This window comes from Grus americana, chromosome 3, assembly GCF_028858705.1.
Source record: "Grus americana isolate bGruAme1 chromosome 3, bGruAme1.mat, whole genome shotgun sequence".
Classification (NCBI taxonomy): domain Eukaryota; kingdom Metazoa; phylum Chordata; class Aves; order Gruiformes; family Gruidae; genus Grus; species Grus americana.
In genome coordinates this window covers 120,195,756-120,214,610 of record NC_072854.1, presented here as the reverse complement: position 1 = coordinate 120,214,610, position 18,855 = coordinate 120,195,756, and the positions used below count along the sequence as shown (strand labels likewise).

The 18,855-nt window shown below is 44.5% G+C and overlaps 1 protein-coding gene across 1 annotated transcript; it reads left to right on the top strand.

The window, feature by feature from the left end:
* Positions 1–1,173: 1,173 nt before the first annotated feature.
* On the top strand, positions 1,174–17,210 carry LOC129205296 (D-beta-hydroxybutyrate dehydrogenase, mitochondrial-like). The gene is made up of 4 exons (XM_054822590.1): positions 1,174–1,660; positions 10,248–10,400; positions 13,219–13,349; positions 16,171–17,210. Exons 1-4 carry the CDS (start codon positions 1,318–1,320, stop codon positions 16,516–16,518), a joined length of 975 nt encoding a protein of 324 aa, XP_054678565.1. The 5' UTR covers positions 1,174–1,317; the 3' UTR covers positions 16,519–17,210.
* The last annotated feature ends 1,645 nt before the right edge of the window (positions 17,211–18,855 follow it).

Below are 18,855 nucleotides of genomic sequence, written 5' to 3'. Positions count from 1 at the left end.
GAGACCTGAGCACTGTAGAAGATAGAGCACTGAACAATTTAAAGCTAAAGTAAATATAGACAGATGGGCAGCTGACAAAAGTAAAGACACGTGAATGCCTTGGCCCATGGAAAAGAGATTTAACAATAATTGTTCCCTTTCTCCTTAGAATGTCATTCAAAACACTCTGTGTCAGTGCAAAGGAATCCTCACGCAAACACAGATGATTGCAGGGACGTGTGCCATTTATGGAGAGTCATGGACACCCGGGCACCACCAGTTCTGAAACCCCTCTGCCACAACCATGTATCTGGGGGTATTTCAGACAAACTACTAAAAGTGCACAAGGCTGACTGTGGAGCTACAGTGACACATATTAAGCAAATATTTAGGACCATCCTTGTGCCTGTTAAGTCCTGCGGCTTCCTCTGCTGCTGGGTACATGTCAATGAACGACTCTTGCCCCTTTGTAATTTTCACAAGCCAACTTTAAATTGCAATTAATAAAGACACCTGGTTCTTTCAACCTTTTCATTTCTCTCAGCGAGGCAGATATGCCACACTACCCCTACCAATAGCTGCTTGGAGAGTTTCTCAGATGAAAAAAAGCGCAGAGAAAACACTGTCTAATCAAATTTCTCCTGTAACCTTAGCTCTTGGGGATCTTCGTTCAGCAATGCATAACTCATTTTAGCCTACAAGAAACAGACTTTTTTGTCCACCGTGGAGTGTCTATAGGCACCCTTGATATAACATAGCAAACACAGACCTGGGCCATAAAAAGCCCACATCAATGTAATACTATAATATAACATATAACAATTATAACGTAATAATGCAGTTGTATTAGAAATCCTCGTCTCACGGATCTCGAAATACTGATGGCGCTTTCATTTCATGCCGTCCGTAGTGACGGGACCGTCTGAAACGCCGTTAAGCGGAGAGGTTGAACTGTCCATGGTAACTTCAGCACTGGATTGCGGCACAACCCAGCTCCCTTCTGACCGCACGGACCCGGCTGACAGGCCATCGCACGATGCCTAACAGCCTGCGCTGCTCTTTTCGGAACAAAGAGGTCCTCCCCTCCCCGGTGGGCAAAGACGCCTCCCAAGCCCCGGGCTTCACCAGCATGCCGGCTCTCCTCCCCACCGCCGTTCGGAGGGGCCGGGGACCGGCCGGAGCTCGGCCTTAGGCTCCCCGCAAGCCCGCGGGAGGCTGCGGGACGAGGGCGGTGCCTGCGGGCCGCTGCCGCCCGGGGGAGGGGATGGCGGGCGGGCGGGCAGGGCGCTCCCCGCGGCCACCCTCCCGCCCACACGGCGCGGCGGCGGCGCGGGCAGCATGTGGGCCGCGGCCCCTCTCCTCTTCCTCTTCCTCCTCCTCCTGCTGCTGCTGCTGGCGCGGCTGTGGCGGCGCGGGACGGCGCCGCTGGAGCCGGCCGGCCGGGCCGTGCTCATCACCGGCTGCGACAGCGGCTTCGGGCACCTGCTGGCGCTCCGCCTCCACCGCCTCGGCTTCACCGTCTTCGCCGGCTGCCTCTGCCCCGGCGGCGAGGGGGCGAAGCGGCTGCAGCGGGAGGCCGGCGCCGGCACCGGCCGCCTGCGCGTCCTGCGGCTCGATGTCACCCGCGCCCGCGACGTGCTGGCCGCCAAGGAGCTGGTGCTCAGCCACCTGCCCGAGCGAGGTGAGGCGAGCGGGGCGGCCGTGGGCACCGGCGGCGGCCGAGGCGGGGGAGCGGCGGTGCGAGCCCCGCTCTCGGCTAACCGGGCCGCTAGCGGCCCCCGCCGGCCGGAGCCCCGGGGAGCGGCCGCCTCCTCTCCCCGTTCCCCGGCCTCATCCGCCGCACGGCCCGGGCGCGGCAGCTGACGAGCAGGGTGAGGGGCGGGCGGGGACGGCAGGAGCGGCGGACACGGAGCCTCGAAAACCGCCCCTCGGTTCGCCCGGGGCTTGGAGGGGCTGCCGACAGGGAGCTGCCTGAGAGGGTCAGCTGGACTGTCACGGGAGCAGTTACTAATGGTGCTAACTGCAATTACTGCTATCAGTAATCACAACAATATTTCATATTAAAAATGCGTTGGTGCTTAGCTAAGCAGTACACAAACTCGAGCCTGTCCAAAGATGCTGACACTGGGAAGTGGGTGCGCTCTTCAGTGCGCCACGGGAGATTGTCACCTTTCTACCAGAAGCGTAAATCCCCGAGCGCAGGGTTCCCCGGGATCCCTCTGCAGGTATCTGACAGGAGGAAACCACAGGGAAAGCGGAGAAGAACAAGTGTGCATGCATTGGAGGCGCTGGGAAGGTGATGTATTTCTGGGCATGATTTGTGAAAGGGGGAATAAATAAAGGAAATGCAGAGAGGGCAGCTGCCGTGCCATACCGAACCAGCTGCTCCTCAGTACAACTTGAGGTTTGTCAAGCTAGTCCCTGGAAAGGTTACTTAAAAAGAAATCTGTCAATTATACACCCTACAGGGAGTGTACACCCAGGGGAATGGATAGATGTTAGCTTGCAGAACAATTGCAGACAACCTAAATCCTGGGTTATCCCCTCAGAACATGTGACGGTGCAGTAACCTCCTTTCCCACCTAGGCTGCAGGGCGAGAGTCACCCAGCGCAATACTGGGGGATATACACTTGGTGCAGAGCAGGCTTGCTCAGGCTCAGAAAGTTCCCTCAGAATTACAGACAAACCCTTCTGGCTCACACAGGGAGTACAAGCGGAGAATAAAGCACGCAGAACGATAATGAAATGCAAGGCCTCTACATGCCTGGTTCATTAGCACGTTGGGAAGAGGATGAAACAAGAAGTGAAGTACGAAAAAGCCTAGATGCCGCTCATTAAGTACATGTATTTATGGTTGATCTTGACCTTATCTGATTAAGAGGCAGAGCCTTCCCCTCTCAGGCTCTTTCCCAAGCTGCAGAGACAACGCAGATGATTCACAAAAGCCCTTACAGGCTCGATGGGGACCGGGTCACCTGAAACTCTGGGTTACAGATAATTTATCCTGTAATTCTGGCAGCTTATGCAATGCAACTCTTGAGTCCACAGCTCAGCACTAACTTGTCGGTCATCTTTGCTGCTCACAGGCATGTGGACGTGCCTTCGGATCAAAGCAAATCGCGCTAGAGACATCAGGGCTTTGCTGGAGGGGCCAGGAAAGACACTGGAGCATGGCTGGTGTTGAAATGCAGTGTGCACACAGCGTGTGCACAGTGGCCTTCCCGGGTTGTCAGTCAGGCCCTTACACCCATAACACAGGGCTGGGCATGCACAGACAGAGCACATGTTCTATGGAACCTTTCTCCATTGTTGGTCAGCTCTTCTGCTGCAGCATTTTGAGGGCATGCTGTGAAAGCAGAAAAGAAAATGTAGTTTTAAAGATCCAGATAGCAATAAGCCATTTGGGAAAACTCCCGGTTATCAAGTGATCTTCCTTATAAGCTATTAAATAAAAAGGAGCAAAGGAGTTATTTTAATACCGGATATGAATGGAGTGAATGCCACAAGTCTTCTTCATAATTTATGAAATACAGGGGCATAAATATTTTTATCTCAAACTTAATGAAACTGTGAGGATACTCATGTATAATCTTTAAGCAAAAGACTTCAGTAGGAGTGTTCCTCCTTGGTGCCTCTGAAAATAGATGTGCTGGGTTTTTTGGTATTTTAACTTCATAAAAACCATTTCAACTTAACGATTCAACTGAAGGTTAGCTCTCATATTAACCAATTTATTTGTTAAAGATAGGAATTTTAATTTTTTTACATTTGGGTCAAAGATTTTTTTTTTAAATGGAATTCTTTTTCATTAGGAAAGAGAATTCTGAACCATCTGTAATTACATTTATGTTCTAAAAGTACCTAGAAGATGAGAAGAGTATGTGACTGCACAGAAGTTTTTATCTGCTACCCAAAGCTTCCCAAAGGGCAGGTAGCGGAGCATGTGCCTTGATGTCACACCAGTTAAGGAACTCTCCGTAGTGAAACTTCAGGACATTTTTCTCTAGTGGATCCCATCCAGGGCCTACAGCCGAGGACTAACCAAACTGAAAATCAAGTATATGTCAGACAGTTGTAATAAGGAGAACAAAGAGCAGGTGGTGAGTCCAGTAGACTGTTTTAAATAACCATTGGACAGATAAAAAAAATCTGATTTTGGTTTTGCACAAACAATTCAAACTGATGTAGGAATTGAGTGGGTTGTGCTGAAGGTTATAGTAGATCATAGATTATCTTGAAAGCTGTAAAAACATCCACCTTTAAAATAGTTACTGGCAGTGTTCTGGATGTCCTTTTTAGCTTGTAAGTACTGTTGGACACTCCTGTCTCTCTCTGTCCCTCCCTTCCTCAGAACAGGATAATTCTATCCAGCAGCTCCCTGTAGAAGCTGAGAAGAGGCATCTATCTCTGGGAATCACTAGGCGTTTGCTTGGTGATCGTTCCTCTCTTCTACCGTTTTTATTAGAATCGGTTTCACTCAGGTACCAAAGATTTTAAGTACGTCACACCAGCATGCTGGATTTACAAATTCAGATCACTAAACCACTCCCGTATCATTCCAAAAATGGTCAAAAAGGGACAGACCACTTCAGCAATCTCCCGGTTTAATGGTAAGTACGCTAAGGCTATGCATTCCAAACTAAAACCTCAGAAGATGTACCAAAACAACAAGAAAGCAGATAAACAGCAATCACTTTTTTTCATGCTGTATTTAAATAGCTCAGAGTAAATCCTGGTAAAGATTAAATATTTATTCTTTATGATTACAGTATCACCCTTGCCATGGACTGTGCATCTCAGACAAGTAGGACTTTTTTGGAATGTCAGACATTGGCACATAAGCTGTCTTCCAAGTCACCTTAATCTGACTGATAAGCCGAAATTTTGTCCTTAATCTTAAATCTTCTCTTGTAGTTGATTAAAATACACATTTTCTGGCATTTATTATGTTATTATACACTATTTTCCTCCTTTCAAACTTGCAGAATGCTCATGTTTCTGCTTGTACTTCCATAAAGCCTATTGAGCCCCATCAGCATCACATGCTCTTGTGTTCTAGACCCAATATGTGGACAAAGTAAGAGAGTGTCTGTCCTGAAGAATGTACAATCTACAACGGGGGGCTCTCCAGACAAGAGGCTGGCAATGAACGGAGGCTCAGAGAGTTCAAGTCCCTCCAGAATCTTGTTCTTCAGCAGATTTTAGTTACTTCAAACCTAGACCCAAGTTGAACAGGCTGCAGGTCTACACTGTAAAGCCTCTATTTTTTGCGTAGAGTCCCAGTGAAGAACCTGACCACCAAATTGTGGACTCCACTGGACATGGGAGTGACACTCTCCCACTGACTCAGTTCACTCCATGGAAAGGCAGGAGAAATTCCTGGGTCTGGGGAGAATGAATCTAAGAAGCCTCGCTCAGCAGTTGCTGGTGGCAAGGGAAGTCATCCAGGATGGAAGAATACCATACTCTAGTATTTTCCTGGACCCAAGATAATTTCTGATTAAGCAGAATATTCAGTATAAAATGTACAATTAACTCTCAGGAATAAAGTACAGAACTCCCTACACCTTCTAGTTATGCCATAACCATGAGTTAACTCAAGCTTCACCTTGTCTTCTCTCTCTCTGTTATGCAAGAATAGAAATCCAAACTACTGGTAGCACAGCTAGCTGGACATTCTGCCACTTCATAGTTTGTCTCCTTGTAAATATTTGCCCTATTCTAGACTGTGAAATTATGTCAATCCGAAAAGGATGGCGAATCAATTTCCATGGTCGTAGCTCGTTCTCTAGAGCTAACTAACTGTCCCTCCACAAAAATCTGCTGGCTCTGATACCTTTTTTTTATTTATTTGATTTTATGGCTTGTGCACCCATTAAGATGACTTTCTAAAATATTTAGAGTCCTTTCATGCTTAAAAAGAAGGAACTACTTGCTCTTGCATATTAAAACCAACATGAAATAGACTGGGACTTTGAAGCATGTTCATTTGCAACTCCCTTAAGCTCTACAGCAAACCTTTTTTTTTTTTTTTTCCTGATTTGCTGCTTCTGCTTAAAACAGGAATTTCTCTTCCTTTCCTTGACAGTTGCAAGTGGGTGACGTGTAGCTAACTGGAAGGGAAGGACATTAGTTTTAGTCCTACCTCCTACTCTAAGGTTATTAAATACTCTTGTCTACTTCATTAAGATTTCCTATTCACAGAATCCACCCAGTAGGCCCACGGTACCATATTTTAGCCCAGACTTCCTATACAAATAGACTCATCCTTGCAATGAAGACAACCACAGCTTAATATTCCAAGCAAAGGATGGTGACTCATGAATGTACATATCCAAAACTCAGGAGTCTCAGCTGGCCTGTTACCACAAACACCCTGCATTGCTGCAGACAGATTGGTTTGTTCCCTCTCTTCGTCTCTCAATAGGAATATGACAAATCACAGTCTCCTTCCTTTGGCTAGTTTCCTTTAGTAGTGGATTGGAGTCTTCCAGGAAAGAACCTGTCATTTTTGCATGGGCTCAGATTTAGATAAGAAACTCCAAAGATCAAAGAAATCACGAATCCATGTTTGAGTTTAGAAAATGTGGCCAAATTCAGATATTATCTGTGTGTAGGCACCTAAATAGAAACAGCCTGATTTTCAAAAGGTTTTGAAAAAACACAGCTCGGTTGACTTGAATAGGAAGATGACTTTTAAGAGTTTCTGGAAAAACATCAGGCATCTTTTGGGCCTAAATAAAGACTTTGGACACATGCCTTTTGGTCAGCATGTCTTCAAGTAGAAATTATTGGTGAGGTTATGTGAGAGCTAGTGTTCCTCTCCTGAAAGCCTCATAATCTTAAATTAGGTTTCCTAAAGTGATTCTTTAGATCCCCTACTATATGTCTTAATCTTTGTCCTCAGGATCCATTTCCCCAACACAGGGATCAGTGAAAATCACTTTGACGTCCAGTTCTGCTTTCCAGTTTATTTATTCCCTGCCTGCTGTAGCATAGTCTGACACCCCTCTTCCTAAACTGTGCTTGGACTGACTGCTGTTTTGACGGTCTGAGTAATTCTTCCCTTCCAGATCAAACATCAGCTGCTTTTTCCTAATGTATCTGTGCATGGACACTTGAGGAAATGCATTGTCTTTTTCCTTCTGCTGTTCGATTCTTACCTGTGCCTTGTTCTTCTAGACTTCCATCTAAGGACTACATTTCTCAGGTTACCTAAGCGGTGTTTGTCTAAGCAAATATACAATATATTTTGTATGCACATTTATAGCATTAATTTTTACCACAAACATTGTGGGAAAGGAAGCCTAAAGCAGATTCAAGTACCCTGAGTACATAGCTGGGCAGGTTGCCTCTCAAGAGGTAGGAAATTTTATGAAAAAGTGGTGTAAGGGAATAATGAACTGTTCATTATTTGGGTAGAATTTTGCAAATTGATTCAACAGAACAAAGCAGCAGGAAAATTTGTGGAAAATATCAGAACATTTCCCATTCAGGAATGCCAAAATGTTCTAAGAAACAATATGTTTTGCTTGAGGGCAAACAATGTTTTGAGCTGACCCTGAGCAAAATCTCTTTTTAAGTTTTACTTAATCTTCTCTTCAGAAAAGTCTGTTTCAGTTTAACTCAAGCCAGTTTTTCTCCTCTTGACTTTTGATCTGGCCACTGCACAGAAAGAAGGAGCTATTATTCTGTGAACTCTGCCTGCTTACACACAGGCTGGCCTCGCCACTAACCACTTGGCGACTTTGAAGCGCACGAGGCAAATGGCTGAAGAGAAAACTTAAGCCTCGCAAGCTAAATTCTGTGTTTCACAGTTAAGAGAAAGAGGAAGAAAATCAATTGTCTAACATTTAATGGCTGTATTTCTGAAGCCCTAATGAATTCAGGGATATGTGGAACAAGTCTTTTTGCTACGCTGTGCAGGATGCAGTAGCAGAAGCAAAATGACATGGTTTTGTTTGGTTTTTTTTTTTAATTAGGAAAGGTAAAGCTGAGATGATCCTGGAACAGTTTTTGCAGTGATGCCAAGCTTTAGTTTGTGTTGTGTTAGAGTCAGGTTACGTAAAAATAAACCTGACTACAGAGACCTCCAGCCTTAAGTAGAAACAGATGGGGCGTGCAGCTACTCAGTCCATCTGTAGATCAGCTCATGTGCAAGTACAAAAATATTGATAATTAGCTTTTACAGAGGACTCTAATCCACTGATCTTGAAGCATTTTACAAGGAGGTCAGTCCCATGGGGCTAGTTCTATTTTAAGAAGGAGAACTAAAGCCACAGAACGATCGAAAGGCCTGGAACAACAGGGCAATGGCAGGAGGAAGTCTAGGATGCCCAATTCCAGTGGCCAATTTTTTGGTCCATTTCCTCTCCTCTGTCTGTCAACATTTGGGGCAGTGGAAAAGAGATTAAGTACACAGGAAACTGCTGCACTCCGAGGACATAGTCCTCTGTAGTTATAACAGAGGTCCAGTGCCAAGGACTGCTGTGGGACAGACTGCTGTATAATGATTTATTCTCCTTAGAGGAGTGAGTTAATCTGATTTCTGTGTGGTAAATTCCTGATTTTGAGTGTTTTGCTCTGCAGATGAGACATTCACTGAAAGAACTTTGTTTCTCTGTTTAAACACCAATTTCATTATGTAATACAAGTAGTGTATATACATTAGGAAAGCTTACAGAGGTCTGCTTTACAAACTAATTCAAAATATTCTCTGTTTCAGCTTTAGCTATTGTTGTGAATGAAATCCTGTATTAGCAGTTCTTGGCAGGGCTCTGGAAGGACCAAGGGACCATGAAATCATCACAGTAGCTTTTGTCAGAGATCAGAAAGAAAAGACTTCAGCCCAAGGGTTTCTGCAGCACCTTCACCAGGGTGACCAAAGGTCCCCTGAGAGTATCTTTGCCACCATGGGTACAGGAGGATACAGCTAGGTCGGCATCACACCCATGCCCCAGAGCCGGTGTCCGGAGGGAGGGAGGGAGGGAGGGAGGGAGGGAGGGAGGGAGGAAGGAAGGAAGGAAGGAAGGAAGGAAGGAAGGAAGGAAGGAAGGCAGGCAGGCAGGCAGGCAGGCAGGCAGGCAGGCAGGCGGGCAGGCACTGTTACCCACTCTGCCTCACCAGAAACTTAGGCTTGGAGATCCTGTAGAAGGCATGACAAAAAAATAATTTGCCTCAAACACATACAAGAACTCTTAAAAAAGCATCAGAAAAATTGTCAAGGGTGGCAGAGAGAGGCTGCAAACTTAGCTATTTCAGTGCCAGTCAGGCTGCCCTATATACTTCTTAGTTACACTGCTGGTCACCCTGGAAATACTCAGTCAGGATTTGAGGACAGAAACAGGAATGTTTTCAAAAGCACCACGTCACTCACTGCTTTCCTGTACATCTACAGAGATGTCTCTGAAGGCAAGAACAAGTCAGCAGGGCTTAATCGGCGTTTAGTCAGCACGTCAGCTCCAAACAGCGAGCGCTCCACACTTCAACGAAAAAGCATTTCCAACAGCCGAGGTTATTAGCGCTGCGCGGTGCTCACATGAAGCGTGCTGTGGCTCTGGGCTAAAGGGCTTGCACTTGCTGGCAGAGAGTTGTGTCAGAACAAGCTTTGCTGCCAATAAATTTCTGCTTGTAAACACTGGAATCTTACTGCATTTCAGGGGGCCGGGCTCCTTAGCACCAGACCCCATTGTTATGTGGGGAATAGAGTTGGCCAAGAGTACAAAATAAAAAAAAAAATATTGTAGCGCTGACCTTACTTGGTTACTTTATCCAGTGCTGCACCTGTGTACCTGATTCTGGCTGATTTCAGAAGGAATCGAAGCCCAAATGCTGGAAAAGGAGCCAGACTTAGGCTCCTAAATTAGTCGGGCACTTTGAAAATATTACCCCTTAGCCTTTAGACTGCTTAATATAATTTTCACAAAGCTGCTCATAGCACACAGTGGGATTAAAGTAATTAAAATATCACGGTACACCGCATTGGCAGTAAGATGTAGTCTCCCAGATCATTTTATTCATAAATAACTTAAGAGGACTATAAAGTAAGTGATTATTAAATAGCATGGAGACTTATATAGTCCAGATAATGGCCACAATTACATTCCTTCATTAAACAAAACATGCCTGCACTTATAAGTAGAAAAGACAAAAAGATAACACAACTAACAAGTGGTTTCCAAGGGTTCAAATCACCAGTGTTGTTTCGTCACCTAATGATGGTTGTTTTGCAATGAGAGATGCTTGTTGAGACATTTCTCTTCCGTAGGTTTCTGGGGGCTTGTCAACAATGCAGGAATATCAACATTTGGTGAGACAGGGTGGCTGTCTATGGAGAAATATGAAAAATTTGCAGATGTGAATCTCCTTGGGAGCATCAGGACAACCCTGGCATTTCTTCCCCTTCTAAGGAAATACAAGGGTAATGCTAATCCACTGTTATTTAGAGTCGTAGAATAATTAGCTTACTATAATCAGGGTAATGTAACATCTATAAAAGAAGCCTTAATTGTCTCTCATTGAACTGAAATGACAGCCTCCTTCTGTGTGGCCTGAAAGAGCAACTTGATCCTGAAAAGTGGGTAAAGTCGTAAGGCAAAAAAGTACCTTTAAAGATTGTCTTTACAATACATAGAAAAAAGTATTTACAAATATTACTTATCTCAGTGTTTGACTCAAAAAAGAGAGAAAAAAATGCTTTTCGTAGATCATTAAGCCCAGGCAAGACTTTGTAAGCACGGACAATCAGAAAACACAAAGATCCAATAAGCTCCTGCTTAACTTTATTATTTAGGCTTTACTATTTTACTGTTTGGCAATTAGGAGAGGAAGGATGACCCTACAGAGGTGAACTAGAGACATCCACCTTCCAGTCCCAGGCCAAGCAAGATCCTCTCTATGCCCTTGGGCATGAAACTTCAAGTATGTGGAAGAGTGCCGTACAGAGATGCATGCGTATCGAATGGGATAAATGCATTTGCATGAACCTCCATACGCCTGGGCTTTATCCTTCCTTCTGAGAAGAAACGGTTCAAACAGCCCTCTACAGCACTGCAGCATGTCTCAATCGCTTTGCAGTTTGCTCCCTACCTGTCCCCATCCGTATCTGGGAAAGAGAGATACTCTTTCCCTTTCTCCCCCTTTTGCTTAGCTTGGCTATTTAAGTTGTAAGCTCTTTAAGGTGGGGATTTGTTCTGTGTGAATACAGCATCAAGCGCAGTAAGGGCTGGGTTTCCTCTGGAAGCTCCAGATGTCACACAAAACATTGGTACCATAAAAGCATCCCCTGTTTGGCTACTCTGCTTCTTTCTGCTTGGTTGCCTTCGATTGATGATATTTTGATGCAAGAAAAAAGAAACCTTTAAATACTGCAAGCTGAATGTGTTTTTGTAAAAGAATGTGCTATTGCATATGCCCAGTGAGTGTGTTACGTGGTCGTTACATGGGGAGACCAATTTTTTTCTGTGATGCCCTACTTACTGCTAAAACTCTGTGATGCTGATCCACCAGAGGCGTTTGTCTGACTTCATGAATTGCGTGGGGTTACTTTGAAACGAAAGGGACTACTTGTGTGTATGATATTAAGCACATGCACAGACTTTTAGAAGATTTGGGTCTGGATGGCTGCACATACATAGTACCTTAGCTCAAAGGAGCACTCTGCAGCTCACTCCTGGCTGTCAATGCTGCCTTTATGAACTGCCCACACTCCATTTTCAAGTCCCATCTATGTAGGAGAGAAGTCCAGGGCACTTCTAGGAAGAATCCTAGGTTTTCTGTCTGCTTCCTTGCAGGAACAGCCAGGACAGCTAAAGCTCATGTTTTTGGGGGCAGCAAGTGACCTCTCCAAACGAAAAGCTTGAATTACGGACGTTAGAGCATTCTCCTGGGAAAGCTGGGTTACAGTTACCTTAGGCAAAGAGAGAAGTTAAATGCCGTGTCCCCCATCCTGGGTGTGTGCCCCAAATCACTTGGCTATTGGATAAAGGAGGCAGAGATCATCCTACCACCACTTATCCAGTAGCTGTGCTCTGAAGGAAGGGGATTACTACCATTTTAGGATAAGCACCTGCTGCAAGAAAAACGTCAAGATTATTAATACCTGTAAAGGGAGGTATTGCCCTCCAGCCTAGCATTTAAGCGTCCTACTCTGAGAGGAGCAACATTTCCCCATAACTCTTCCAGATGGCCATGCCAGCTGATGTGGCATCTTGATCAGCAAGCTGGTAGTAGTTCTCCTGTTATTGTATACACAATTTATTCCAGGTGCTGTGTAGGAAGGCAGGGAACTTAATTCAGAACGACAGATTTCACTTCATTCCCATGATACCCTGTTGATATCCCACAAGCCTGTACCATTTGCTCAGATCTGGGGCCCAGGCGTTATCTGCAGCTGTGGCAGCAACAGGAGTGCAACTACGTTCTCTGTATCGTTAGCGATGAGGCCATCTTCTCTCTCACCTCTGGTACTTATGTATCCACATTCACACGTTTCTTACTCTATGGTATGACTATGTGATAGACGTTTACAAGTAAACAATGGAAATGAACCACAGCCCAGTGCCTCAAATGAGAAATCTCTGCTATTTAAGGCATGCCTGCACTCAGCAACAGTTGTAAAGGGGAAAAAAGCAGCACAGATCAGGGAAATCACAACAAGGCAGTGTAAGGCTGCACACACTTTGTCAAATCACCTTTCTCTGCAGACACTTATCACTGTTCAATCTGATTTTGACTTTACATGCACAGCTGTAAGCCAGAACGCAGTGCAGACACATCATTAGTGCAGGAAAAAATAGTATTAGTAGTCATATATCCACCTCAAGGAAAATCATCTGCTCCTCCCCTCTGCAGTTCTTCTCCTATTACTAGCATAGTCTTTTATTACTATCTTTCAGTCTAAAGATTTTAGGGGACTGCTTTGTTTCCATCTCTTTTATCCTGTCTGAGACTCAGAAAGACTCAGAAGGAATAAGCAGCACGTTGGGAACATGTTATGCTTTGTCTAGTGCAGCATCTGTCACTAGATGGAAGGAAGGTTTTTGTGTCAAGTTCTCTACAGAGCTCAGTGCACTTCTGTGCTGGGACTGCACACTTACACAGCCCAGCTTTGGCATATTACATAGTAAAACAGCATCGTGCTTTATAAATACCACGTAATTATCGGTTCAGAAGACTTGGGTAAATCAATTCCATGTTAAAGACTGAGAGTGAAGTTATTTGCCCTATTTTCTTTCCAGGACGTATTGTTTTCATGTCCAGCATTATTGCCTATTTTGCTCTGGGAAATGGCATTTATTCTATGACCAAGGCAGCTATTGAAAAATTTTGTGATGCTCTAAGACTGGAAATGAAGAAGTTTGGTGTCCGGGTAAGTGATATAAAAAAGTAGCTGTTGTGTGAAACTCCCTGCTATGTCTAATTTCATATTTTCATATGAGAAAGAGAGAAGTTTCACTCCTGCAACTTCCTACAGAGCTGAAATGCATCTTTGTGTGGGGAAAGAAGCAAGCGACTTGCACAAAGAATACCAGACAATGATGCGGGGGTGGAAATTTTGGCTAAGGGAACAAGAACAAGCACATGCAAAATAATACCTAGTCTTGTGCAAAGTAAGCTCCATGCATCAAATGGCAAAGATAAAGATCAGAGATGAATGCATGGGTGCAGCTTCCCTTTGGAAAGAAGTGGTTTCTCTGTGGCTAATCAGTCAGCTGGAGATCACTGAGAACAGCGGACCTGGGTGACGTTTGCAGCGCTGCGAAGCTGTGGGATAGCTAGCGCTCCTCCTCTTTGTGCCAACACTCAGACTTCCACCCTTTCTCCACGTCCTCTACAGTGGAGAAACTTTCTGAGACAGGCCTGCCTGAGCAGTGCCACGCTCTGTGAAGAGCTCATAAGAGTACCAAGTAACTGAAACTTTCTCTGGGGTGGCTGTGGGAGCAAAGAGCTCAGGCGCTGAGTGCTGCGCAGCGAGAAGGAAGGCTTCTCGCCTACCTGAGGGGTTCGTTCTTTCCTCTCACAACATGAGTGCTTAAAGCTTTTAAAGCTCCTTCCTTTTTGTGGGAGCAGCTGCACTGCAAGAGGCAGTATTTGTGCAGAGTAATTATGTTTTTATTCCCTTAACCTAAGAGGCTCTAAGAGTGCTCTTAGTGCCCTGTCTAAGCAACACTGATAGTCAAACCTGAAGCTTAGATTACTAAGTAGCTCCACTAGGCTTCTTCCTTGGAGTTACTCCATTGCTGAAACACTCCCCTCAAACACTAAAAGTCTTCCCTACAGGATTTACATTGCTGTACTCTTTACGTACACAGATTTACAGCATTGTTCGTAAGCTTTGTGTTGGAAGAAATTATAGCTATGCATCTATTAACTACCCCTCTCGGATAAATGTAAAATGCTATAAAATGCAAGTGATTTTATGCTTCCTAATACCACACAGCACGATGAGGATTTGAACCGATTAGCTAAGGATAATCTCAAATGCATGGAAGAGCTTAGTTTAACAGGTTAACTACTCTGGTCGTTTTGGGATTTTTACTGTTCCCCCACCCCTGGAACAGCCCCAGCACACAATGCAGGGAGCCAGGCTGACAAACATTTCCGGAATACCTATGAGAGTTATTTTTCTGTTTCTCACTGTATGCAAGAGACTGGCTAGCATTTGCCTCAGAACCTACTCTGCAGAGATCCTGCAGAATACACGGTCCCTCTTCCCTGTGCTCCCCTCCCGCTGCTCTGGCGTTCCCTTTGTGCTTTCAGGAGAAAGTCGCCCAGAGGTGGCAAGGAACAGATGGAGCTACCGCTCGTCCTGCAGAACTCTGGCCAGACAAGCTGGCTGCCTACAGGAAATGAAGGATGTGTCTTCTAATAGAAAGAAGGTTACAGAAAATCAAGGAAGAAAAAAAAGCATCTTCTCTCCTTCTCCCCTAGCCAACTCCAAAAAGTTCCAAAACACGAAGTTTTCAAACCTCCTTTGTTTAAAATAAATGTGGGAAGTTTACTGTTGTCATTAGTTTGGCTAACACTAAACACTTGTGAAAACAGCACCCAAAGGGAGGGCTCCAAAAGATGCCCTGTGACAAACCTACCTGAGGCAGCGTAAGATGCACCCAGCTATGCGCGCTGTCTCTGGACCTTACCTGCATCCCTTTGTACTCCCCATATCCAGTGCCTGCACCTCATCCCCTCCGGTACACCGATTGTCGTGGAGGCTGAGAGGCAGGTACTGCCGCACAGGTGATGGGCTGGGTGACAGACATGGGGCAATAAGGCTTTAAATTACCACGGACTTTCCAGAGAACGCCTGTCAGGTGGCCAAGTCTCTTACACAGCTCAGCACTGTTTTTTCTCACCTTGCGTTGCAGTCTTTAGAAATCACGTCAGTTAAACGCCACGGAGTTTTTAATATTGCATGGCTACAAATAGTTTTAATGAGCCCGCTTCTAACTGAGGAAAAGCATGCATACTGTAAGCACTACATCTGCTCTGAAATTCCCCAGAAGCCTCAGAAGTCAGCAGAACAGTAGCACAGAAAACAGGCAGAGCAGCAAAGGATTTGTGTGCTTTCAGTTTATATCTACATGCACAGAAATCTACGGAAATTCACTAATGACTTCAGTGAGAGCTAGACCAGGACCTTCGGTCCCCTCTACTTGGCCGACAGCACCTATTTTCCCTTAAATTACACCTACTTGGGGAAAACAGCAATTCTTTCCCTGGGACCTTCTAATTTTCTTTGACATCTCCTTTTGTCCCAAATTGGGGCAAAAAATTACCCATCGCAAGATTCACCACTGAGTGAAAAATCCAAAGTATTCCACTTTGGAGACATCAAAGTCATGCTGAAATGCTTTGTCTCAGTATTGTCAAAACATTTATACCATTAAGCATTCTATAGAAATCAAAGATGCGCTATTGCATTCTGTGAAGCTATGCTGAGTAGTCAAAACAAGAACATTAACATCAGAACGAAATGAGGAAGTCAGAATAAAGCACCCCTGCAATCTTAATCATTTCACAGGAATATATTTGATTTCAGTCAAGTTTTCAAGGTTAAAATTTCAACAAAGCAGCATTTTCTGAAAGAAATCTGTCTGCAGAAAGCTTTTGATCTGTTTTACTGACTATAGTATTTAATTGAATTCAGAATGACTGATTGCATCTTGATAAGTTCTACATCTTGCTTTTAGGTCTGTATTATTCAGCCAGGAAATTACGCACGCTCTACAAAAATTCAGCCACCAGTCAGTGCTGAAGAGATTTGGAATGAACTCAGTGAAGAGGAAAAGGCAGTTTACAATAAGGAGTATGTTCAAGAGCGGGCAAACTTTTTCAACAGCATTCTCAGCGAAGGAAGCACTAATGGCAACGAGGTTGTAGATGCTATGGTAGATGCTTTAACGTCTCCGGCACCCAAGGCACGTTACATGGTGGCAAAGCTGAAGGAAAAAGCCCTGGTGTTTGTGTGCGCTTTATTCCCCACCGTTGTGATGGATTCCATTTTGTCATACGCACTGAGTAAAGTAAAACTTGCATAGCCTACATTGGTACTGGTCAGTGACTCAGGCAGGGCAGTTTTTTAAAAATGTGAAAGCCAGGGTTGAATCTAATGCCCCCAGAAATCACTATAATGACACCAGGTAACTGATACAAATTTTGGAGGGTCTCCCTAGTCAGAACTGTCACTTTGTCATAGGGGCACAAAATACAGGACCCCAGGTAAATTTAATACATTTCTTTAGGTAACTTTATTTCTCCCATGTGGAAAAAAAAAAAAAAATGGCCACTTAAATTTTCTAGGCAATGCCTAAAGCAGCATAACGCAGCTTTTTCTAATGCAATACCAGGTTACTGTGTTACAGACCTGACAGAGACAAAATGGAGCATATCCTACAGGGCAACTGCACACCTGAAATCATTACAGCAGACATGCAAACACCTTATTTGTAGGAACCCGACTAGTAATTTTTTAGAGGTGATGGGAAGAGGTTAATGGAAAAGTTAGGAATGAGCAATAGACCATGAAATACTTTGAATGGAGTTAAGTGGCTGTAGAAAGTTAGGAAGAGTCGAATAATAAAGTTGTAACATGGAAGCAGCGCCTTGGCTGACTACAGTTTAGCACTTTTTCAGGTGTTCTGGATAAATCTGTAACAAAGCTAATATGTCATGGACTTTGGAAAATAAGTAGCATATTCCATTTGCAAATGAGTATTCAATCCTAAATAAACTCTATCTTTTATCTAATGTCTGGATTAATCAATGCGCTAACCTAAAGTGCAGCCAGAGAGCTGAACACCAAGGTGACAGATACCAGTATGCAGTAGCAACCTGTAGCTTAGAAAGAACATATTCAGCCTGGAGCTCTGTTTTTGCTACTATTATAGGGAATAAGGTCTGATGAAAAAAAAAATGGCTATTAACATGAACAGGAAAACATTAGTAATGTGTATCTATGAGAGTAATTGAGTACAGTGGCTTCATTAGCAGTCTCCTACTAACTGTTGTGGAAAAGATTGCTGGTTTACACATACAGAGTTTTAAATTTGGCTCGGTTGTGGCATGGCACAAAATCCAAGAACTCTGGGACCAAAAGATCCTGGAATAGCTGGGATCAATTGTGGTGACACTGGTAGATACAGGGCAGCAGCATGGGGCATTAGCCTCTCCCATGCCAGGTCTCCTATATCAAATCCAAGTCTCTGCTGTAAGTTGACCTAGTTAACTTTTTGGTCTGAAGCAGAAATTGCATCCTATACCTGGGAAGAATATTTAATTAATTACTGAGAAAAGTTACTCTCTCTCATGGTGGGTAATTGGGCAGTCTGAGTCAGGAACATAGGTGAGATGAGCAAACAGATTGACTGTTCCAGGTCCTCTCCTGGTACACTCAGCAGTGGAACAGCCGTCTTACTGCATCTGTTTTAGACTGTGGAATACCTTACTTCTCTTTCCAAATGCTGGATCCGTCCCTGCAGCTGGAATCGGCAAGAGCACAAGTCAGGGCTCCTTCCTACCTGTTCCACAGCCCGTCAACAGCAAGATAATCTGATGATTATCATCCGCTCTCCTCATTTAACCACGACTGAGCAAGGCCAAGCAAGGGAATAGGAACAAAGCTTATTCCAACTGAACCAATTGATTTCTTGTATAGGAATTCCCCTAGTTTGACCTCAGGGATTTCAGCTGCCTTACATTGCTTTGGAGGAGTTCCTTTCACGCTCTTAGCTGTTCTTTGTGCAGATTACCCTTCCTTACAGTAAGTAGGCACTGAACTCAACAAGCAGCTTTGAAACCCAGATGTTTCTCCATCGGGCCGAGGATACATGTGCTCCTCTCTGCCTCAAAGACAATGCTGCTTTCCATTACATGGTCTCCCGTCTATTTGCATTTCTAAAAGCTGCTGCAATAAGTTGTTGCTGAGAGCCAGCACCACCAGAAGAGCTGCCTCCCAGGAACCGACAACACGAAATACTTCCAACTGAAAATTCCTCCTTTATTTGCTGTGTATGTGGTGAAGCACACGATCGGTATTTCAGTAGTCTCACGTAACATCAGATGAGCAACACCCCAGAACATTTATTTCTTTGTCTTGAAAACTAAGGACTTGCAGTGCGTAGTATCTCACAGGGGGTACGGTGACAGGCCGGATGAGAACAGATGGGACAAATGAAGGCAGTTTGTATTTTCATTGCTGTCTAGCTGTCAGCGTGGAAGCTAACTGAAAAACAGCTACAAAATTATTATCTTTCATCTTCCCCCTCAGCTTTTTAATATTATGATCTGCATATAAAGAACTAATCAAGAGAGAGTCAGAGCTTCAGTTATTAACAGGCCTGATGCACTCCCACTGAAAGTCACCTGGAATCCTCCCA